Source organism: Sus scrofa, chromosome 5 (genome assembly GCF_000003025.6).
Source record: "Sus scrofa isolate TJ Tabasco breed Duroc chromosome 5, Sscrofa11.1, whole genome shotgun sequence".
NCBI classification, from domain to species: Eukaryota; Metazoa; Chordata; class Mammalia; order Artiodactyla; family Suidae; genus Sus; species Sus scrofa.
The window spans coordinates 20169349-20192482 of record NC_010447.5 but is presented as its reverse complement, the minus strand read 5'-3'; the positions used below and the strand labels follow the sequence as shown (position 1 = coordinate 20192482).

At 35.8% G+C, this 23134-nt stretch overlaps 1 protein-coding gene and 2 pseudogenes across 1 annotated transcript; 2 read left to right on the top strand and 1 right to left on the bottom strand.

Moving 5' to 3' along the window:
* On the top strand, positions 2046-3028 carry LOC100737562 (annotated as a pseudogene).
* Positions 3711-13288, bottom strand: LOC100737424 (annotated as a pseudogene).
* On the top strand, positions 21905-22899 carry LOC100737388 (olfactory receptor 9K2-like). Its single transcript, XM_005663867.2, is given in 2 exon segments — positions 21905-22445; positions 22448-22899. Coding segments are annotated over 2 exon segments (966 nt in total). The 5' UTR covers positions 21905-21931.

The following is a 23134-nucleotide window of genomic DNA, read 5'->3' as shown; positions in this document are numbered from 1 at the left end:
TCATACAACTCAACTTAAAAAAAATTAAACAAACACAGGCAGAGGATCTGAATAGTGATATTTCAAAAAGACAAAGACATGGTCAGCAGACTTTAACTAGCCTTAATTAATATTTTCCTCTTTAAAATACTCACCTGCTTTCTCTTCCTATACTGATTAAATGTTTACTAATACTGCATTATACTCAGGATAAGCTCTGGTTCCATAACGTTTTCCTGTCTTTACATTGAAAAAAAAACTCAGAAATATTTTAAAAATATCTTTAATTAAAAAATGATTTTATAAAAATGATTAAAGTTGACTTGTAAAAATATTTTTCAAAAGGACATTTTGTATAATACTAGGCTTATGTAATAGAGTATTGTTTCTTGAAAATCTGAATTATGTCTTCATTTTAATGTAGTCTTTCAGGCATCTATAGTTTTCAAGGAATTTTTAAATACAGATTCTGATCTCATAAATATTTGACTGGGGATTTAAAAATAATTTTATTGAAAGCTATCATTTCTTCCATTATATTTTGAACTGTTCTGATTAAAATATAGGAAACATAAAATAAGCAATCATTATGTGACGGTAGATTTGTGATTTAGAGGGCATTTGTCACATCATGAAATCTGCCTGCAGGGAGAAATTCAGGTAGTCATAATTTAGAATGATTTTTGTCTTTTAAAATCATAAAAAATATAATTTAGTACATATTTTAAAATATTTCATTTATCCAAAGCTGATTCACATATAGTACAAACTTTTAAATCTCTCTATATATACTTAGCAATATGTATGCTTTAGGGATTTAAAATTTTTCCTTGTTAGTGAAGAAAATAAAGTCCAGAAAAATTTCCAAGGGATATATACAACTAGAGAGGAAGAGTTCCGGTATTTGGACTATGATGAAAACTGTTTGTACCTGAGGTGAGTGCAGTCCTCATGGACAACAGCCCTGGAGTCTACACTTATGCCACCATGGTTGACGTTATGATTACTCATCTCCCAATGGAATCCACACAGAGGATGAGCAAAACCACAATGCTGAAATATCCGAAGGATATTGCAGAGGAGTGAGAATAATTAAGGCATCGTACAGACCACTGTTGATAATCTGGCACATGATCTTGGACTCTGGATGGCACAAGGTTGCTATGGTCCTTAATGTCCATGGTTACCCCATTAGCATATTTGAAGACATATAAAGTGTAGTAGAATTCAGGAAAGGAACTTTCCTTTATGTATATTACTGAAGTTAACTTGCATTGTCTAAAAGAGTGAAATCCTTTGAATTGATGCAGCCTTGGTAGAAAGGCATTCACTACTGTGTAAGGATTGGAATGTCACCACTTTCTCTCTCTGCTTCAAAATGATTATACTATCTTTAAATTAAATAGCTTTTAATGGAAATGCAATATTTATAATGAGGCAGTAAATGAATTTATTGTGTAAATGGTTTTGATCTGAGGAAAGGAACAATATTTGGGAGTAGATGAGAGAATTTCATCAACACTTAGTGATTTCTTTGATGTTACTGTTTTCCACATATCCATATCATAGGTTTTTAGTCTAAATCAAAGATGGCAAAACGATATTGGAAACTATATTGAGGTAATAAGGTAAAGTATGTTAAATTATTTGTTACTGCCATGTAATGATTGAGACACTAACATAGCTATCATAATGGCTATGAACACTATCACTGAGATGATATGCAATACTCCTATTTTAAATAATATGCAATACATGTAGAAAAGATAATTATAAATATATTTCGGAATAGAAATTTAGAAAGTGAGTAAAATTGCACAGGAAAACAGGCTACTTTCTTACTGCACTCCTTAAAGGTATGATTTAAATAAAATAACCAAATAACTTCTTTTGCTGCTTAATAGAATATAGTTTCAGGAGCCTAGGGAATGCTAATGCAAATTCCTGCATCTTCTTGACTTTAAATTGTTTTTATGCAGTATCTCATTAAGCTGTAAATAATTTATTTCTACAGTTTAGAGAGTATTTATGGCACTAGACTCACAGCCACAGTTTCATTGATTTTGCCTTGTGCCTCTCAGCAGGTTTCTGCCATGGGCATGGGGGACAGGGAAACAAGCAACCACTCAGGAGTGACTGACTTCATTCTTGTAGGCTTCAGGGTCCGCCCAGAGCTCCACACTCTCCTCTTCCTGCTCTTTCTGCTGGTCTACACCATGATCCTTCTGGGAATGTTGGCATGATGGCCGAATTATGACTGACCCCAGCTGAAGACACCATGTATTTCTTCCTAGGCACCTCTCCTTCGTTGATCTCTTCTATTCGTCTGTTATTGCACCCAAGGCTATAGTCAACTTCTGGTCTGAGAGCAAGACCATCTCCTTGCAGGCTGTGTGACCCAGCTCTTTCTCTTTACCCTCTTCATTGTGACTGAGGGCTTTCTCCTGGCAGTCATGGCTTATGACCGCTTCATTGCCATCTGCAACCCACTGCTCTACTCTGTCCACATGTCAACACGTCTCTGCACTCAGTTGGTGGCAGGTTCCTACTTTTGTGGCTGCATCAGCTCCATTCTTCAGACCAGCATGACATTTACTTTATCCTTTTGTGCGTCTCGGGCCATTGACCACTTTTACTGTGATGACCGTCCCCTTCAGAGGATTTCTTGTTCTGATCTCTAGTTCATAGGATGGTTTCTTTTTCTTGTGCATCATTATCATTTTCCCTACATAATTGTCATTGTTGTGTCCTATGTGTATATTGTGTCCACGGTTCTGAAAATCCGCTCCGCTGAAGGGCGTAAGAAAGTCTTCTCCACTTGCAGCTCTCACCTAGGAGTTGTGAGTATATTGTATGGTGCTGGGTTTTTATGTATCTCAGTCCTGACTCTTTTCCTGAGCTGAGTAAAGTGGCCTCCTTGTGTTATACCTGGTCACTCCCATGTGAACCCTTTGATTTACTCTCTGAGAACAGAGATGTCAAAGAGGCTCTGGGAAAGATCCTGAGCGGAAAAATGTTTTTATTTCACTTTATTTTAGCAGTGATATAACTGAAAGACATGGCACGATAACAATTTGGGGAAGTGCTGATTCAAATAATATACCCTTTGATCATAGAAATATTTATTCTTAAGAGAGTTTATTTGAGGAGTTCCCATCATGGTTCAGTGGTTAACGAATCTGACTAGGAACCATGAGGGTTGCAGGTTCAATCCCTGGCCTTGTTCAGTGGGTTAAGGATCCGGCATTGTCATGAGCTGTGGTGTAGGTTGCAGATGCGGCTCGGATCCTGAGTTACTGTGCCTTTGACATAGGCCGGTGGCTACAGCTCCAACTTGACCCCTAGCCTGGGAACTTCATATGCATGGGAGCAGCCCAAGAAATGGCAAAAAGACAAAAAAAATTATTGAAACCCATGTGCTTATAGCAGGAATACCTTGGAGTATATTTGTCTGCTATTGAATTGGAGTGGACTTTTCTGTCCTTCGTCTTCATTTTGGGTAAAGGTAAAGATTGCCATGTAATTTGTTTCTAGGAAGAATGTATTCAGTTTGCTCTTGACTCTTAAAGCCTTTGTTTGGGGTAGTGTTTATCTTGAGTCAAAAACATGTTAGGTAGATATGTATGTACTTGGTAGAGGTAACACAATATGATGTAATAAACTGGTATATGCAGGTACCTGATGCTTCCACGGAGTTGGGGGCAATGGTGGCACATTTGGGTTCCACCTGGTCACCAGTCCCTTGGCAGTGGCAGCGATCCATGGGGAAGTGGTGACAAGGGCTGCGGCTGGTTGCAGGGCCCTCTGTGGTGACAGTGACTCCTAGGGAGGAGGATACAGCACCCAGTCACAGGGCCCCTGGCAGTAGCAATGTCAAGGCTTGTGCATTCCCAGGGTAGGTGGGGTGAAGGATTGTGCCTGGTCACAGGATCCTCAGAAGCGGTGGCAGAAACATGCCATGAGCCCTCAGCAGTGGCAATGGTGGGCTGCGCGTGTCCAAGGGAGGAGGGGGCAAAGGGCAGTGTTTTGCAGAACCCTCGGCAGCAGCCTGTGTCTGGGGTGGTGGAGGGACATTGTAGTCATTGGGTAAAGATCCATTGTTGCCACATCCGTTTCATAGGTTGCAGCTGCAGATCAGATTTGACCCCTGGCCCAGGAACTTTCCTTATGCTGTGAATGAAACAAACAAACCAAAAAAGTCAAAAACTAATGATAAGGAGAGAATCCTAAAAGTAGCAAGAGAAAAGCACCCGTTTTGTTACATGCAAGAGTGGCCCATGAAATTATCAGCTTAAACTTGGCAGGACAGAAGGGACTGAGTGGCATGATATATTCAGAGGGATGAAGGAAAATAATTCAAGCAGAAGTAGTCTACTTGGCAGATTATCATACAGAATTGAAGGAGAGATTAAGTTTCCAGACAAGCAAATTAAATGAGTTCATCACCACTAAACTGGCCACATATGAAGTGTTAAGGGCCTTCATTGACCTGAAGAGGGAAATACATCTATTAACAGGGAACATTTAAAAGTAAAAAAAAAAAAAAAAAAATCTCACAGGTAAAGACAAATATATAGTAAAATAGTGGTTTAACCATTATCAAGCTGCTACTAAGATTAAAACACAAGATTAGTAAAATGAAGAAAACTGGAATAATTGGGTTGCGCTATATACAAAATAAAAGATGTAAAAACAACCAAAAAAGGTAACATAATGGGGTAAGTAAAAATTTATTGAGACAACATTCAACATAAGTTGCTATCATCTTAAAATAGCAACTTTAGTAGTTTATATGACCCTTATGGTAATCACCAAGCAAAATCTAATACACAAAACAATGGGAAAAGAATCTAAACATACCCAAAAATCTCACCAAACTAGGAGAAGACAGTAATGCAAAGAGATATATACACACTGTGATCACTGGAGCATTATGCACAATAGCCAAAGTATATCAGGAACCTAAGTGGTCATCAATAGATGAGTGGATGAAGATGTTTATATATACATATGTATATGGTGTGTATGGTAATATTAATTTTCTTTTTATAAAGAATGAATCTTTGACATTTGCTATTGCATAGATGAAACTTTAGAAGGTTATTCAACCTTTATTTGAAACTATTCCATTAAGTTTAGTCTTATTTTTTTCTTTTTTCTTTCATGGTAGCACCTGTAGCGTATGGAAGTTCCTGGGCTACGGGTAAATTGGAGCTACAGCTTCATGCCTGTGCCACAGCCATGGCAACACTGGATCCAAACCGCATCTGTGACCTATGTCATAGCTTTTGGGCAACACCAGATCCTGACCCCACTGAGTGAAGCCAGCAATTGAACCGATGTCCTCATGGAGACTACGCTGGGTCCTTAACTCGCTGACCACAGTAGGAAATCCCTCGTATTCAGTTTTGTAGATAGCTAGAGATCAATGAAAATGTATTTTCTCAACAATATCCTTTCACAGCATTTCTACCTCCCTATTCTTTAGACTATAAATCAGAGGATATAAGGGATGAAAAGAACACAGGACACAGCCGTAACCATGTTTTTCTCTTAGGAGGAGATGGTTGGGTATACACGAAGAGTGCAGGTCCATTTTGTGCATTTACATGACAGATAGGTTTTATGATTCATATCGAACTCTAAAAAAAATTCCTAACCCAAAATATTTAGGAATAAAAATGACATACCTACTAATTGATAATAATTGAACAAGGAACACAAAGAACATATGTGACTTTTTCTTTTTACTCTTCAAACTGGCAAGGAATTTTTTAATATGCATTTCTTAGTCCACTAATAGCATAATGCTAGTTGAATTACTAGTATTATAATTATTTTATTATTTCTTTTATAAATTTTATTCAGTGTTTACATATATGTACAAATATGTAAAATATTACATACTTATGAAATACCTTAAAACAACTCTAAACTACATTAAATGTTATTACTCTATTCACAGTTACCTGAGTATCTATATCTTCATTGTCTCAAACTGTTTTTATTTGACTTTTTACATAAATCTGTTGACATTATGTGTATGTATATACACACACATATATATGTGTGTGTATGTATATACACACACATATATATGTGTGTGTATGTATTGTGTGTGTTGTATATACATATATATATTCAACTTGAACTGAATGTATCTCTCACCTATACATGGTGCTAAACATATTTAAATTTCTTACTTTCACATTACTTTCATAATCTCCACTATTTCATTTCTTTTCTCAATCATATGTATTCCCTCATCTGTAAACTGGAGATATGCTACCTTCACATAGAGTTACTGTTACATTAACTAAATTAATATATATAAAACCTAGAACTATATATATGCATATATATATATAACATGATTATATCTCACATATACTATGAAGAATGATACAATTGAAATAGCAACAGTAATATAAGCTCTAAGAATACTCATAACAAGAAAAAAGGAAGCCCAAGCTCCCGATCCCTCCCACTCCCTCCCCCTCCCATCAGGCAGCCACAAGTCTTTTCTCCAAGTCCATGATTTTCTTTTCTGAGGAGATGTTCATTTGTGCTAGATATTAGATTCCAGTTATAATGATATCATATGGTATTTGTCTTTGTCTTTCTGGCTCATTTCACTCAGGATGAGATCTCTAGTTCCATCCATGTTGCTGCAAATGGCATTATGTCATTCTTTTTTATGCTGAGTATATTCCATTGTGTATATATACCACCTCTTCCGAATCCAATCATCTGTCGATGGACATTTGGGTTGTTTCCATGTCCTGGCATTGTGAATAGTGCTGCAATGAACATGCGGGTGCACGTGCCTCTTTAGTAGAGCTTTGTCCGGATAGATGCCAAGAGTGGATTGCGGGGTCATATGGAAGTTCTATGTATAGATTTCTAAGGTATCTTCAAACTGTTCTCCATAGTGGCTGTACCAGTTTACATTCCCACCAACAGTGCAGGAGGGTTCCCTTGTCTCCACACCCCCTCTAACACTTGTTATTTGTGGACTTATTAATGATGGCCATTCTGACTGTGTGAGGTGGTATCTCATGGTAGTTTTGATTTGCATCCTGCTGAATAGCATTGAGAACTTTGTCTAGATACTCATGTTGCAACAGAACAAAGGGTGGGGAAAAAATGTAATTGTAATGTATACATGTAAGGATAACTTGATCCCCTCGCTGTACAGTGGGAAAATAAAATAAAATAAAATAAAATAAAGAAAAAAAGAAAAAGGCTTGCCCACAAAAATGGAAAACTGTAGTTCTTTGCAGCAAAACAAAATTTGAAAGAATCTCACTTGGATTGCTGGAAATAATAACTAAGGCATGGAAGAGGCTGTCCTCCTGAAAGTGTAAGAGTGGCAGAATGGAGTCTACTAGAGATAATCCATGTAGCTTTACTGTCAAGAAAAGAGAATGAACAATACCTATTGAGAAAAAAAGACCTGAGACCATGGTACTCAAAGATGGAGATGATCAGACTTTAGATTTTCCAAAATAAGTAAAGGCACATGATTGACTCCTGCTGTGGTGATTCCTAATTGTTCTTAGATTATGAATGATAACACCCAAATCATTTATAACATGGGATCATAGAAATTTGAGGATGGGATGAAAAATGATCCCATTTTTCTCATAAGAGAAATGATCCCAAGACTCAAAATGCCATCCCTGAAATAATTTGAGTTTAATAAAGTAAGTCTGTTCTTCAAAGAAAAGGCAGAAACCCATTTATTATAAATACTCTCCAGAAGGTTCGGCATGGAGGAAAGCCTGATATGACAAACCACAGCTAACATCATATTCAAATGTGAAAGGCTGAAAGCATTTTCCATAAGATCAGGAAAGGCAAGGATATGCCCATTCTCACCACTTTTATTCAACATAGTTTTGGAAGCCCTAGCTATGTAATCAGAGCAGAAAAAGAAATAAGTATCCAAATGCAAAAGAAAAGTAAAACTGTCACTATTTACAGTGTCATGATACTATTCATAGAAAATCCAAGACACTACCAGAGAATTCCTAGTGGTCATCAATGAATTCAGTGAAGTTGCAGGTTGCAAAATTAATACTCAGAAATAGCTTTAATTCTATATATTAACAACAATCAGAAAGAGAAATAAAGTATCAAAAAAAAAAAACCCTTGGGATACACCTACCTAAGGAGGAAAAAGAGCTATACTCTGAAAATTATAAGATTTACTATATATCAACCCCCCCCACACACATACATTTATATTCTTTTCAAGATATTGGAGAGTAGGCAATGACGAACACTGATTCCTGAAAGACAGAAAAGAAATGTGGAAACTCCAAACGATTGCTCCAGTTTATTTCAAGTGCAACTTTAAAAATTGAAATTGTAGTTATGAGCTACCCACAAGAAAACCTCTAGTTCAGTTCCCTTGTGACTTTTGCCAAACATTTAAGTAAAAAAACTTAGCTAAAAACTTGACACACATTTTCCCAAGGTTTTAAAATAAAGGAATACTTCCAGAACGCTTCCTAATTTATTCTGTGAAACCAAAGTAAAGTTTGAATTAAGCCAGACAGTGACAAAACAAGGAAAGTAAACTATAGGGCAATATCTGTAGTGAACATAGACGCAAATTTCTAAAAGAAATTTTAGTATACTCAGTCCAACAAAGAATCAAAATATTATGATAAATTAGAATTATCTCAGGAATGCATAGCTGATTTAACATTCAAAAATAAGTAAATGGGAGTTCCCTTCGTGGTGCAGTGGTTAACGAATCCGACTAGGACCATGAGGTTGTGGGTTCGGTCCCTGCGCTTGCTCAGTGGGGTTAACGATCCGGCGTTGCCGTGAGCTGCTGGTGTAGGTTGCAAGACGCGGCTCGGATCCTGTGTTGCTGTGGCTGTGGAGTAGGCCGGTGGCTACAGCTCAGATTCGACCCCTAGCCTGGGAACCTCATATGCCGCGGGAACGGCCCAAGAAATAGAAAAAAGACAAAAAAAAAAAAAGTAAATGTAATTTACTGTATTAACAAATATATTAAATATAAGAAAATATGTCATATATGTACTACATATATATTATATTTAATCATCTCAAGAGGATGGAGTAAAAGCATTTGACAAAACCCCAACATTCATTCCTGGATAACAATTCGCAGAAGTTTTCCTCTGCTTGATAAAATGATAAAGAGTATCTATTTAAAAAAACCTATACAGAATATCATTCTTGATGAAATACTGAAAAACTTCATCTAAGATCAGGAACAAGATAAGTTATTAAAAATTAAATGTAATTGATATAGTTAAGCAGAAGCCTGCAGAAGATTTAAGCCTTATGAACAATTGTGTTGAACGTAAATTGTACTTTTTCAAACACCAATCATCTAATAACTTTCAATTTTAATTTCAACAACTGTTGTCAAGTTTGCTTGATTCTTATCCTCTCACGTAAACTATGCCCCAGGCAACATTCAGTTACAGCACGTCAAACCAAATGTTTCTCACAGAAGTTTGTAAAAATAATCAATAATTTGGAAACCCTTAGAATGACCCATGTTGGTAGAAGAGGCTGTTTTGTATCACTGATTTATTTACTGATATAGAAGCATTTTAGATAAAAATTACTGAAGAAGCTGTTAAATATTTTGACCAGCACACCTTTTGGTAACTACTAAACAATTGATTCATAAATCCCAATTCTTTCTATAATAAAAACTCCTTCTCAGATGACAACTCCTGTCAGTTCTTGCAAAACCTTGAAGAGGGAGAAATTTCACTGTTTTAAGAGCTTCTCTTCAGAACACAAAAGGAGAAAAAAAATCCCCATCTTTAACGATGTTAGGACAAGCTCGAGTCCAAAATGTGCAGTGATTAGGATGAGGAAACCAAACAATGCTTCTCCTTAATGACGCAACATATACACGACAATTTTAAATAAAATTCCGATAGACCCTGTTGAAAATGTACCTCAGCATAAGAAAATTCAGATATACCATAATCGGCAATGTTTTCCATTTCTATTCATTCCTTTATTGAAATAGAGAATGAGATCTTATAGGATCTATTTTTGTTGAGGAAAAGGACAAAAGGAGGGGAGGGGAAAAGGGCTGACAATGCCAGAGACAGCTTATCTTCGGGAGACAGGAAGTGTTTGGAGGCTTTTTACATTTCTACCTATCTTCACCCAAGCTCCTTTGCTCAGAGAATACTTGGATTTATTAACCGTTTTCTGGAGTTCCACTCTATCACAGTACCTAGAATCTTTGCCTTAGATTTGGTGAGAGTGGACAGCAGCCACCAGATGGCAGCAAACTGCAGCTACAGCCAGAGTTTGTTCTGGAACAAGAACTGTCCGGAATCCGAGCAGTTGAGCACATCTTTGCCTGGATCGTATCTTTGACTTCACAACAATTAGGCAGTTACTTTTAGGGAAAAATATTTTGTAAATGCCTCTACCATATTAAAGTAGGATTTTAAAGCATTGGAACTGATTCAGTAGTATATAATGTACATAATATGTTGGGATATAAGTGATTAAGCCCAGGAATACAAAGTGGCTTTGCTTTAGAAAATCAGTGTATTTCACCACACTCATAGAAAAGGGATTAAAATAATTATATCACCTCGATAGAGGCATAAAGCACTTGATAATGTGAGGAGGTGAAATTTTTCCTCTACATTCTAGAATTTTGGATGCGACTGATATTCAGATTGAAATGAGACATTAATATGAGAAAGCATACAAGTTTTTAATATTCCAGTGGACGCAGAAGCACTTAGAAAGGCATAAAAACACAAACAAGTGGCAAAACCTAGTGTTTTATACTAAGTAATACTAAGTCAGTTATGAGAAAGTAACTAAAAATGTGAGACTAAAGGACGTTAAAAATTATTTTTAAAAGGTTTGTGTTGTACAGAATTCTTTCAGACTTTGCTCTCCATCCCTGATGATAGGAATGTTATACCTCAGTCTACATCATATATTTAAAACAACTTTTTGGAGTTCCCGTTGTAGCGCGGTGGTTAACGAATCCGACTAGGAACCATGAGGTTGCAGGTTCGATCCCTGCCCTTGCTCAGTGGGTTAACGATCCGGCGTTGCCGTGAGCTGTGGTGTAGGTCGCAGACGCGGCTCAGATCCTGCGTTGCTGCGCTCTGGTGTAGGCTGGTGGCTACAGCTCAGATTCGACCACTAGCATGGGAACGTCCACATGCGGGAGCGGCCGGAAGAAATAGCAAAAAGACAAAAAAATTTTAAAAAGTAAAATAAAAAAATAAAGCAACTTTTATTAGCCAATATTTAAAATTATATATAAAAATTATTGTTAAAAAGTAATTGATTTGCAGTGCTAATATTAAGAATTTAAAAGAGAGGCAAGTCCAATAAATAGAATCATATGCACATGTCTTACTGCTCTACACCAAAAATTGATTAAGATGTTGAAAACACAGAATAATGTCTACGAACATAATAAAAGGGGAATGGTCAAGTTCGTTATAATTGCCTAGTCTGGCTCCATATCTATACATCCATTCAGAAATGATTTTTAGGTTGTGAGGATACATTTTTAGAGTATTCCATGTGGTTTGGAAGGTATATTTGGGTAATTACAATGCTGAAGCCATACTGGTGTAGAGTTTTGGCTACACCAAGTAATTTAGTCTCAATTTCCTCATTTGAAAATTGTGATTTAAAATTATATCTGTCATATAGTACCCGATTTTTATGTAACAGCTTTTATTATGATAAAATATATAATTCGATATTAAGAAAAGGGGAAATAAAAATTAAAATGCTATTGACAGATGTTTTCCATGTGAAGAATTGAGCCTGATACTATATTACAGGCCCCCTTTTTATATGAGTAGTAAAGAATGATAATATTCAGAGTACACACCTGGATCTTTGGAAAAGGATAGACCTTTATCAAAAGTGTTCTATGTAGCCAACTATTATTATTCCATTGTGCCACTTACACAATGGTGCTGTCATCTTGTCCAAACATATATCGGATTACTTGCTTGTATAATAAAAAAGGAAGGAACACTTCATATATATATATATATATATATATATATATATATATATAATGTCATTTTAATTAATAAAAGAACCCATAATATTTACTACTTAAGTAAAATCAAATGAAACTATTATCATATGATCACATCCTAATTTGAAAACATACAATATTTTCACATATTCCAAGCAAATAAAATAATGATCTCTAACATATAAGAAATATAATTTTTAAAACTTAGAAAAATATTTGTTGCCGTATAAATAAATATCTTTGATATCACCATTTTACAAAAACAAAGATGACTAAGACCCATCAAAAACAAACCTTGTCCAATGATAATAGTTTTACAAATATCAGTGAGGGAATCATTTCCTGTGTAATATTCTTTCACAGCCTCTTTCACATCTCTGTTTCTGAGGCTGTATATTAGAGGATTGAGCATGGGTATTAGAAGTGTGTAGAGCACAGCCACAACCTTGTTTTCTCTGGCGAGGAGATGGCCCCAGGCTGGCCATACATGAAGAACACAGTCCCATAGAACAGACTCACCACCGCTATATGGGAGCCACAGGTGGAGAAGGTCTTACTCCTGCCATGGGTTGAAGGAAGCCTTAAGACAGTGCAGAGGATGTACACATAGGAAAGCAGAATGACTGTTGTGGTGGTGATGATGATGAGAGCGGAGAGAAGAAACAGTACAACCTCATTCACAAAGGTTTCGACACAAGAGATCTTGAGGAGGGCTGGGACGTCACAGAAAAAGTGGTCCAGTCTGTTTTCTACACAAAAACGCAAACTGAAGGTGAAACCTGTTTGTATTATGGAGTTGATACAGCCACAGATATAGCATCCAGTTACCAACTGAACACAGACTTTCTGAGACATGTGCATAGGATACAGGAGCGGGGAGCAAATAGCTGAGAATCGATCAAATGCCATAACAGCTAGAAGGAAGCTCTCACTGTGACAAACAGGGCAAAGAAGAAAATTGTACTGCACAGCCATTGTAAGAAATTTTCTATTCACTTGACAAGAAGTTGGCTAAGTTTTGGGGGCAATGACCGTGGCGTAGCAGAGGTCTAAATAGGACAAGTTTCTGAGGAAGAAATACATAGGCGTCTGAAGTCTGGAGTCCATCTTTATGACAATTATCATGCTGGTATTTCCCACCACAGTGACCATGTAGATCAGCAAGAACACCAGAAACAGGAGGATCTGTAACTTTGGAGGAGTTCTGAAACCTAACAGAATAAACTCAGTCAACCTCTGAGTAGTTCCTATTAAATTCACTCTCATAGCTGAGACGTGTGGAACTGGAAATATGGTAAACATGAACAAATGAATGATCAGAATACTTGTTGTAATGAAAATAAGTAGGAACCAGAAAATTCATTTCACATGACATTGTTCCAAATATTTTATACTGTTTTAAAGAGTTACTTTTTGAGGTTACTATTTTTAAAAGTCTACTTGGTGAAGAGTTCAATCTGATTGGTTAGCCTTTTTCAGATTGGCTTAATTTGCAAATAGTGCACATTTGCAGTCCAAGTGTGCTTTGAGAAATGTAGATTCTAAGAAAATACCTGGAAATAAGAACCTTTCCTTTCTGGATTTATTATCAGCTTATTGGTCTTGAAAGTTGCCTCCCTTAGTACTATTTCTCAGACATTATAATCCACTTAAGATTTTACCTGGGGTGAAATTTGTTCAATTCATGATCTCATTTTATTTTTTTAATGACTTTTTAATTTATCTATTATGGAAAAATAATAATAAATATTGTATCTGTCTTTGTTATCTTAGTAGAATCCTTCAGATCCGGACAAAAGCATCATCCTTTTACACACTAACATCATATCCTTGTTTCTTCTATTATTTTTGCCCCATGGTGACATATACTCTTAGTGGCACAGTATTTGTCTGCTGAAAACAGAAGTGATTCTTGCTTAAACTTCCTAAACGCAATGAAATCAGACTTTATTGCTTCCTTCCTTACTTCATTCTTTCCTACCTTCCTTCCTTTCTTAACTCTTTTGCTTACTTTGGATTTTGCAGATCGGAATACAAGCATAGAATTCTACGATCTTTAAGAGAGATTTTCTGTCCTTCCAGAAGCAGGTACATCAAATTAGAAATACAAAGATTGGTGCATATGAAAGGTAGAAGTCACATAGAACAATTGAAAAGTGGCTCCAAAAGAAAAAAAATAAGAAATACTTATTTAAACAACTTTGCAGAGTTCTGGTTGTGAGTCAGTGGTAACAAACCCGCCTAGTATCCATAAAGAATGCAGGTTCGATCCCTGGTCTCACTTAGTGGGTTAAGTGTACGGCATTGCCCTGAGCTGTGGTGTAGGACGCAGAGGCGGCTTGGATACTGTGTTGCTCTAGCCATGACTATGGCCAACAGCTGCAGCTCCAATTTGACCCCTAGCCTGGGAACTTCCATATGCCACAAGTGCGGCCCTAAAAAGCCAAAATAAATAAATAAACAGAAATCTTGCATCATGTTTATTTAGGTTTTTGCTATAGTGACCATAAAGTGTCCTTAGCAAAATACAGTAAGAGCTAGAAAAAAGTATCTTTTAGTCTAATTTATAAATGTGGAAATTTAGTCCAAAACAGATTGAAGAAGACTTACTTAGAATGATGAGTTTGGGCAGCATAATGGCTTATTATCAATAATATATCATAAAATTAAAAGAAACTAAAAAAATTAATTGAAAAATGATATACTACATAAGTGTCTTTATAGTTTTAAAATAAAAATTTATAATTTTGCATAATAAATATATATTATATAATTACACTAAGAAAAATTATGTATGACCTAAGTTATAAAATTTCCATAAGGTTTCTTACAATTTTGGTGGTATTATTGCTATGGTTCAGTAATTACAAATTATTTTAAGGCTCATTGAGGCTATGAAAGTATACTAAAATCAATTGGTCCGGTTACAATATTGACTTTTTAAAAAATTAGCGGTTTTTAGAAATGATGACTGATAGATTTTACAAGACAGAGGAATGGGCAAATAAACTCTTGACAGAGCAGCCAACTACCAAGTGCATATTTTCCTTAAAGTTATTTTACATAAAATAATGGTTTCAGTGGGAAACTGAAAAGAATCACATAAGAAAGTTATCTTAAGAGATGAGTGTTGAGGATAAATAACTAAATATAAATTATATTCTCAAGGATGGCTACTACTTCCCATCTTACTATATAATATATATATATATATATATATATATATGCACTATATATATGATACACATGTGTGGATACATATGTACCAAATATATGCTATATATATATACTATATGTAAATGTATATATACACTATATATACTACATTGCTATATCTATATCTATATCTATCTATATATATATATATATATGGCCTCTACTATATGTACTATATTATTCATTCATGAGGAAACAACTGTATGAAAAAAGAAGCAAACCTTCATTTAACAGGAAGTTTTTCTATAATGTCAATTGCATTTCTCACTATTAAGATCATGACTCAAATTACTAAGGTGAACAAATACTAGCAAAAGTTGTAGCTTATTTTTTTCTTACTGTATTTTTCATGGATTAAACCAACAAATATACCTGGGATGGGTCTGAGAGAAATTCTCTCAAGGGGAGGAAGCTAGAGTGGTGGGCCTTCTCTTCGCAAGGTATTCCCCCTCAAGGACTAATTTCTCTCTCAACAGTAATGTATTTTTGTATCATAATGCCAAAAGAAAATTACAGAAGATGTTCAACATCATTAATTATTAGAGGGTTCCCATCATAGCTCTGTAGTAACAAACCCAACTAGTGTCTATGAGGATGCAGTCTAGATCACTGGCCTCACTCAGTGGGTAAGGATCCAGCTTTTCCATGAGCTGTGGTGTGAGTCACAGACATGGCTCAGATCCCAGCATTGCTGCGACTGGCATGGGCTGGCAGCTGAAGCTCTGAATTGACCCCTAGCCTGGGAACTTCCAGATGCCACCGGTGGGCCCTGAAAAGCAAAGAAAAAAAAGCATTAATTATTAGAGAAATGAAAATCAAAACTACAATGAGGTTCACCCCACACCAGTCAGAATGGTCATCATCAAAAAAGTCTACAAATAATAAATGCTGGAGAGGATGTGGAGAAAAATGAACCCTCCTACACTGTTGGTGGGACTATAAATTGTGAAACCGCTATGGAGGACAGTATTGAGTTCCTTAAAAAACTAAAAATGGAGTTACGTATGATTCTGCAATCCAGCTGCTGGGCATATAGTGGATAAAGGCTAATTTGAAAAGGCGCATGTACCCCCTATGTTCATAGCAACACAATTCACAATAACCACGATATGTAAGCAACTTAAATGCTCATCAGCGGGTGAATGGGTTGAGAAGATGTGGTACTGATATACAATGGAATGCTACTCAACCATAAAAATAATGAAGTAATGCCATTTACAGCAACATGGATGCAACTAGAGATTATCACACTAAGTAAAGAAAGACCAAGAAAATATCATACGGTATCATCGCTATGTGGAATCTTAGAAAATGATACAAATGTACTTATTTACAAAACAGAAATAGACTCACAAACCTAGAAAACAACCTTATTGTTAACAAAAGGGGAAGGAGGAAGGATAATTATGAGTTTGGAATTCAAATATATATAATCCCATATATAAATAGATAACTAACAAGAGCTACTATATAGCACAGGGAACTAAATGTCTTGTAATAACCTATAGTGAGCAAGAATGTAAAAAATTAATATATATAATATATGTAGATAACTGAATAACTTTGCTGTACATCTGACACTAGCACAACATTGTAATTCAACTATGTGTTAATAAAAATTATTTTTAAAGACATAAAGTGGCAGAATGGATTTAAATAAAGACCCATATATATGCTGCTTACAAGAGACTCATTTAAAATCTAAAGACACACACAGACTGACAATGAAGAGATGGAAAAAAAGTATTTCATACCAATGGAACAAGACAAAGGTAAGGTGGAATATGCAAAATAGACTTAAAATGTACAGTAACAAAATAAACAAGGATATTACATAGTGATAATGGGATTGCTCAAACAAGAAGATATAACAATGTAAATATATATATATACTCAACATAGATCACCTAAATTGATAAATCTAATATAACAAACATAAAAGGAGAAACTGACAGTAGCACAATAAGAATAGGAGACTTTTAACATCCTACTTACTTCAAAAGATCTTCCAGATGGAAAGTCAATTAAGAAAAGCATGGTTCTTAAGTAATACCTTAGGTAAGATGCAATTAATAGATATACAGAAGTTTCATTTAAAAAAAAAAACAGCAGAATACACATTCTTTCAAGTGTACATGAAACATTCTTCAGGATAGGTCACATACTAGGCACGAAGCAAGTCTCGGTAAATTTAAGAGGCTTGAAATCCTATCAAGCATCTTTTCTGACCACAATGGTATGAGACTAGAAATTCACTATAAGGAAAAAAAAACACGTGAGGTGAAAAAATATGCGACTAAATCACCAATGAGTCAATGAAGAAATCAGAAGTAACTGGAGACAAATTATAATGAAAAAGTGATGATCAAATTATAGGAAGCACAAACAAAGTTCTAAGAGGGAAGTTTATACTGATGTAATCCTATCTCATTTAAGAAGAAAAATCTCAAATTAATTCTCTAATCTTGTACCTAAACGAACTAGAAAAAGGAAAATAGAGAAAAAGGAAAACTACTACAAAGTGAGTAATAAGAAAGAAGTAATAAAGATCATAGCAGAATTAAATAAAAGACTAAAAACAGAAAATACCAATGCAGCTAATATCTGGTTCTTTGAAAAGATAAAATTGGTAAACTTTCAGCCAGACACATCAGAAAAAAGAGAGGACCCAAACATACATAAGCAGAAACAAAAGAGAATATGTTACAAGCAACATCACAGAAATACGAACAATCATAAGGATTACCAAGAACAATTATTTGGCAATAAATGGATAACTTACAAGGACAAATTCCTAGAAATGTGTAATCTCCCAAGACTGAATCAAGAAATAGAAAATAGGAGGAGGGATTTCCCAGGTGGCTCAGTAGCTAAAGCATCCAGCTTTGTCACTGCTGTGCCTCAGGTTACTGCTGTGGTGCAGGTTCATTCCCTGGCCCAGGAATTTCCACATGGTACAAGTGCAGCCAAAGAAAATTTAAAAGGGGGAAAAAAAGAAAGAATTATGAGCAGACTTATTGCTAGTAATGAGATTGAATCAGTAATAAAAACCTGTCAACGAACAGAAGTCCAGCTCAGGTGGCTTCACAGGTCAATGCTACCCAACATTTAAAGAAGAGGTAACAGGAGTTCCCATCGTGGCGCAGTGGTTAACAAATCCAACTGGGAACAATGAGGTTGCAGGTTCGATCTCTAGCCTTGCTCAGTGGGTTAAGGATCTGGCGTTGCAGTTAGCTATGATGTGGTTCGCAGACTTTCCTCGGATCCCGTGTTGCTGTGGCTGTGATGTAGGCCGGCAGCAAAAGCTCTGGTTGGACTCCTAGCCTGGAACCTCCATATGCCGCAGGTGCGGCCCTAAAAAGACAAAAAGACAAAAAATAAAGAAGAGGTAACATCTATCATTCTCAAACTATTCCAAAAAATTGAAGAATAGGAAACATCTTCTAGACTCATGCTGTAAAGCCAAAATCACCCTGATAACAAAACCAGACCTGAGACCACAAAAAGAAAAAAGTATAGCCCAATATCACTGTTGTACATAGATGCAAAAATCCTCAACAAAATATTAACAGAAAAGAGTTCAACAATACTTTAAAAGGATCATGCATCATCTTCAAGTGGAATTTATTCCCAGCATGTAAGCAAGGTTCAGTATCAACAATTCAGTGTGACCACCTCATTAACTAATTGAAAATAAAATTTACATGATCATCTCTATAGATGCAAAAACATTCTGACGAGGTTCAACATCCATTCATGATAAAAATGGTCAACAATGAGGGTACATACCCCAACATAATAAAGGCCGTATATGACAATCCACAATAGGGAAAAGATAGACACTTCAATAAGTGATGTTGAGAAACCCAGAAAGCTACAGGCAAAAAATCAAACTGGACTTCTTTCTCATACAATATGAAAAAGTAAATTCAAAATAGATTAAAAGCGTAAATGTAAAACCTGAAACCATAAAGCTCTTAGTAGAAAACATGGGCAGTATGCTCTTTGACAATATCATTCAGTGTCTATATTGCTAATTATTAGCAATATATATTTTTTCACCTGTCTCCTCTAGTAAGGGAAACAAACCAAAAATAAAACAAACGGAATTACATCAAACCCAAAAGCTTTTGCAGCGTCAGTCAACAAAATGAAAAGGGAGCCTCCTGAATGGGAGAGAGATTTGCAAACAATGTATCTGATAAGAGGTTAATATCCAAAATACCCAAAGAATTCATACAACTCAAATTAAGAGAAATTTTAAAAAATACTGGCAGAGGACCTGAATAACTTTATTTCAAAAAGACAAAGACATGGTCAACAGATTTTAACTAACCTTAATTATTATCTTCTGTTTAAAATACCTAAATAGGAGTTCCCGTCGTGGCTCAGTGGTTAGCAAATCTGTATGGAACCATGAGGTTGCGGGTTCATACCCTGGCCTTGCTCAGTGGATTAAGGATCTGGCCTTACTGTGAGCTATGGTGTAGGTTGCAGACATGGCTCGGATCCCACGTTGCTGTGGCCCTGGCGTAGGCTGGTGGCTACAGCTCTGATTCAACCCCTAGCTTGGGAACCTCTATATGCCACAGGAGTGGCCCAAGAAATGGCAAAAAGACCCTAAATAAATAAATAAATAAATAAACAAATAAATAAATAAATAAAATACCTAAATAAACCAGCTATAGTGGAAAAATAAAAATCATTTAAAAATAAATTAATAAAATAGCTAAACTGCTTTCTCTTCCACATTGATTAAACTTTTACTAATACTGCATTATACTAAAGATAAGCTTGGTTCCATATGATTTTCCTGTCTGTACACTGAAAAAAAAACCTCATACAAATGCTAAAAATACCTTTTAATTAAAAAATGATTTTATAAAAATGATTAAAGCTGACTTATAAAAATATTCTTTAAAAAGACCATTTTTATAATACTAGGCTTATTAAATAGAGTATTATGTCTTTAATTTTAATGCAGTCTTTTAGGCATAGTGTGGTTTTAAAGGAATTTTTAAATATAGTTCTGATCTCAAAATATTTTTTAGTAAGGACTTAAAAATAATTTCATTGAATGATATTTTTCCATTATATTTTCTAACTAACTGTTTGGTATTAAAATATAGGAAAACATAACATGAGCAATCATTATGTGACTTTAGATTTATGATTTAGAGGACATTTGTCACATCATGAATTGTGCCTGCAGGGAGAAATTCAGGTAGACATACTTTAGAGTGAATTTTTGTCCCTTTAAAATCACAGAAGATATAATTTACTGCATTATTTTAAAATATTTATCTAAAACTATTTCTCATATAGTACAGACTTTTAAATCTCTTCTTCACTATCTAGCAATATGTGTGCTCTGATAATACCAGCAAGCTCTTCTTTGGCAGTGAAGAAAAGAAAGTCCAGAAAAATTTCCCAAAGGATATGTACAACTAGAGAAGGAAGAATTCTTGTATTTGGACTATCATTAAACTGTTTGGACCTGAGGTGAGTGCAGTCCTCATGGACAACAGCCCTGGAGTCTACACTTATGCCACTGTAATTGACTTCATGATTACTCATCTCCCAGTGGAATGCATCACAGAGGATGAGCAAAACCTCAATGCTGAAATATCCTGAGGAAGACTTCAGAGGGGTGAGAATAATTAAGGGCATCGTACAGACCACTGTTGATAAATCTGGACATGATCTTGGGCTCTGGATGACACAACGTTGCTATGGTACTTAAACATCCATATAGTTTACCCCTTTATCATTATTTTAAGACGTAAAGTATACTAGAATTCAGGAAAGGAACGTTCCTTTATGTGCATTACTGAAGGTTACTTGCATTGTCTAAAGAGTGAAATCCTTTGAATTGAATTGATGCCGCCTTGGTAGAAAGTCATTCATTACTGTGTAAGGATTGGAATGTCACCACTTTCTTTCTCTGCTCCAAAAGAGGGCTAAAGGATTATGCTATTTTAAAATTAAACAACTGTTCATGGAAATGAAATATTTTTCACGAGGCAATAAAATGAATTTATTGGGTAAACGGTTTGATCTAGGAAAGGAAAAATATTTGGGAATAGCTTGAGAGAATTTTATCGACACTTGGTGATTTCTTTGATGTTATTGTTTTCCACGTAACCATAATGTCTATTTTTGGTCTATTTCAAAGATGACTACAAAGATAATGGAAACGAAATATATTGAGGTAAATAAGGTAAAATATTTTTAAATATATGTATTACTGCCATGTAATGATTCAGACTCTAACTTTATATTATACTGACTACAAACACGATCATAGAGATTATATGACATGCAGTACTTCTATTTTAAATAATATGCAGTACTCTTATTTTAGATAAAGATAATTATAATGATATTAAGACTAGAAATTCAGAAAGTAAGTAAAATTACACAAGAAAATAAGCTACTTTCTTACTGAGTTCCTTACAAAGGTCTGATTTAAATAAAATAACCAAATAACTTCTTTCATTGCTTACTAGTTTCAGGAGCCTAGTAAACTCTAATCCAAATTCTTGCATCCTCTTGAACTTAAAATTGTTTTGTGTGCAGTATCTCATTAGGTGGTAAATAATTTATTTCTACAGTTTAGAGAGGATTTATGGCACCAGACTCACAGCCACAGTTTCATTGATTTTGCCTTGTGCCTCTCAATAGGTTTCTGCCATGGGCATGGGGGACAGGGAAACAAGCAACCACTCAGGAGTGACTGACTTCATTCTTGTAGGCTTCAGGGTCCGCCCAGAGCTCCACACTCTCCTCTTCCTGCTCTTTCTGCTGGTCTACACCATGATCCTTCTGGGGAATGTTGGCATGATGGCCGTAATTATGACTGACCCCCAGCTGAAGACACCAATGTATTTCTTCCTAGGCAACCTCTCCTTCGTTGATCTCTTCTATTCGTCTGTTATTGCACCCAAGGCTATAGTCAACTTCTGGTCTGAGAGCAAGACCATCTCCTTGGCAGGCTGTGTGACCCAGCTCTTTCTCTTTGCCCTCTTCATTGTGACTGAGGGCTTTCTCCTGGCAGTCATGGCTTATGACCGCTTCATTGCCATCTGCAACCCACTGCTCTACTCTGTCCACATGTCAACACGTCTCTGCACTCAGTTGGTGGCAGGTTCCTACTTTTGTGGCTGCATCAGCTCCATTCTTCAGACCAGCATGACATTTACTTTATCCTTTGTGCGTCTCGGGCCATTGACCACTTTTACTGTGATGACCGTCCCCTTCAGAGGATTTCTTGTTCTGATCTCTATGTTCATAGGATGGTTTCTTTTTTCTTGTGCATCATTATCATTTTCCCTACCATAATTGTCATTGTTGTGTCCTATGTGTATATTGTGTCCACGGTTCTGAAAATCCGCTCCGCTGAAGGGCGTAAGAAAGTCTTCTCCACTTGCAGCTCTCACCTAGGAGTCGTGAGTGTACTGTATGGTGCCATCATTTTTATGTATTTCATCCCTGATGGATATCCTGAGCTGAGTAAAGTGGCCTCCTTGTGTTACACCCTGGTCACTCCCATGTTGAACCCTTTGATTTACTCTCTGAGAAACAGAGATGTCAAAGAGGCTCTGGGAAAGATCCTGGGGGGAAAAATATTTTTATTTAGTTCCATTTTAACAGTGATATAACTGAAAATCTGGGATATTGTGACAATATCGGAAGCATTAACTAAAAAAGGTGCACCCATTTATCTTAGAGATATTTAAAGAGTTTATTTGAATTTAATGGGCTTATAGCCAAAGAACACATTCGGATTGTATTTGTCTGGCTGTTGACTTTGAAGTGGAATCAGTACTTCATCATTCTTTCATGATGTACATCTTCTTTGCACTTCAGTGTTATTTTGGGTGAAAATAATGATTG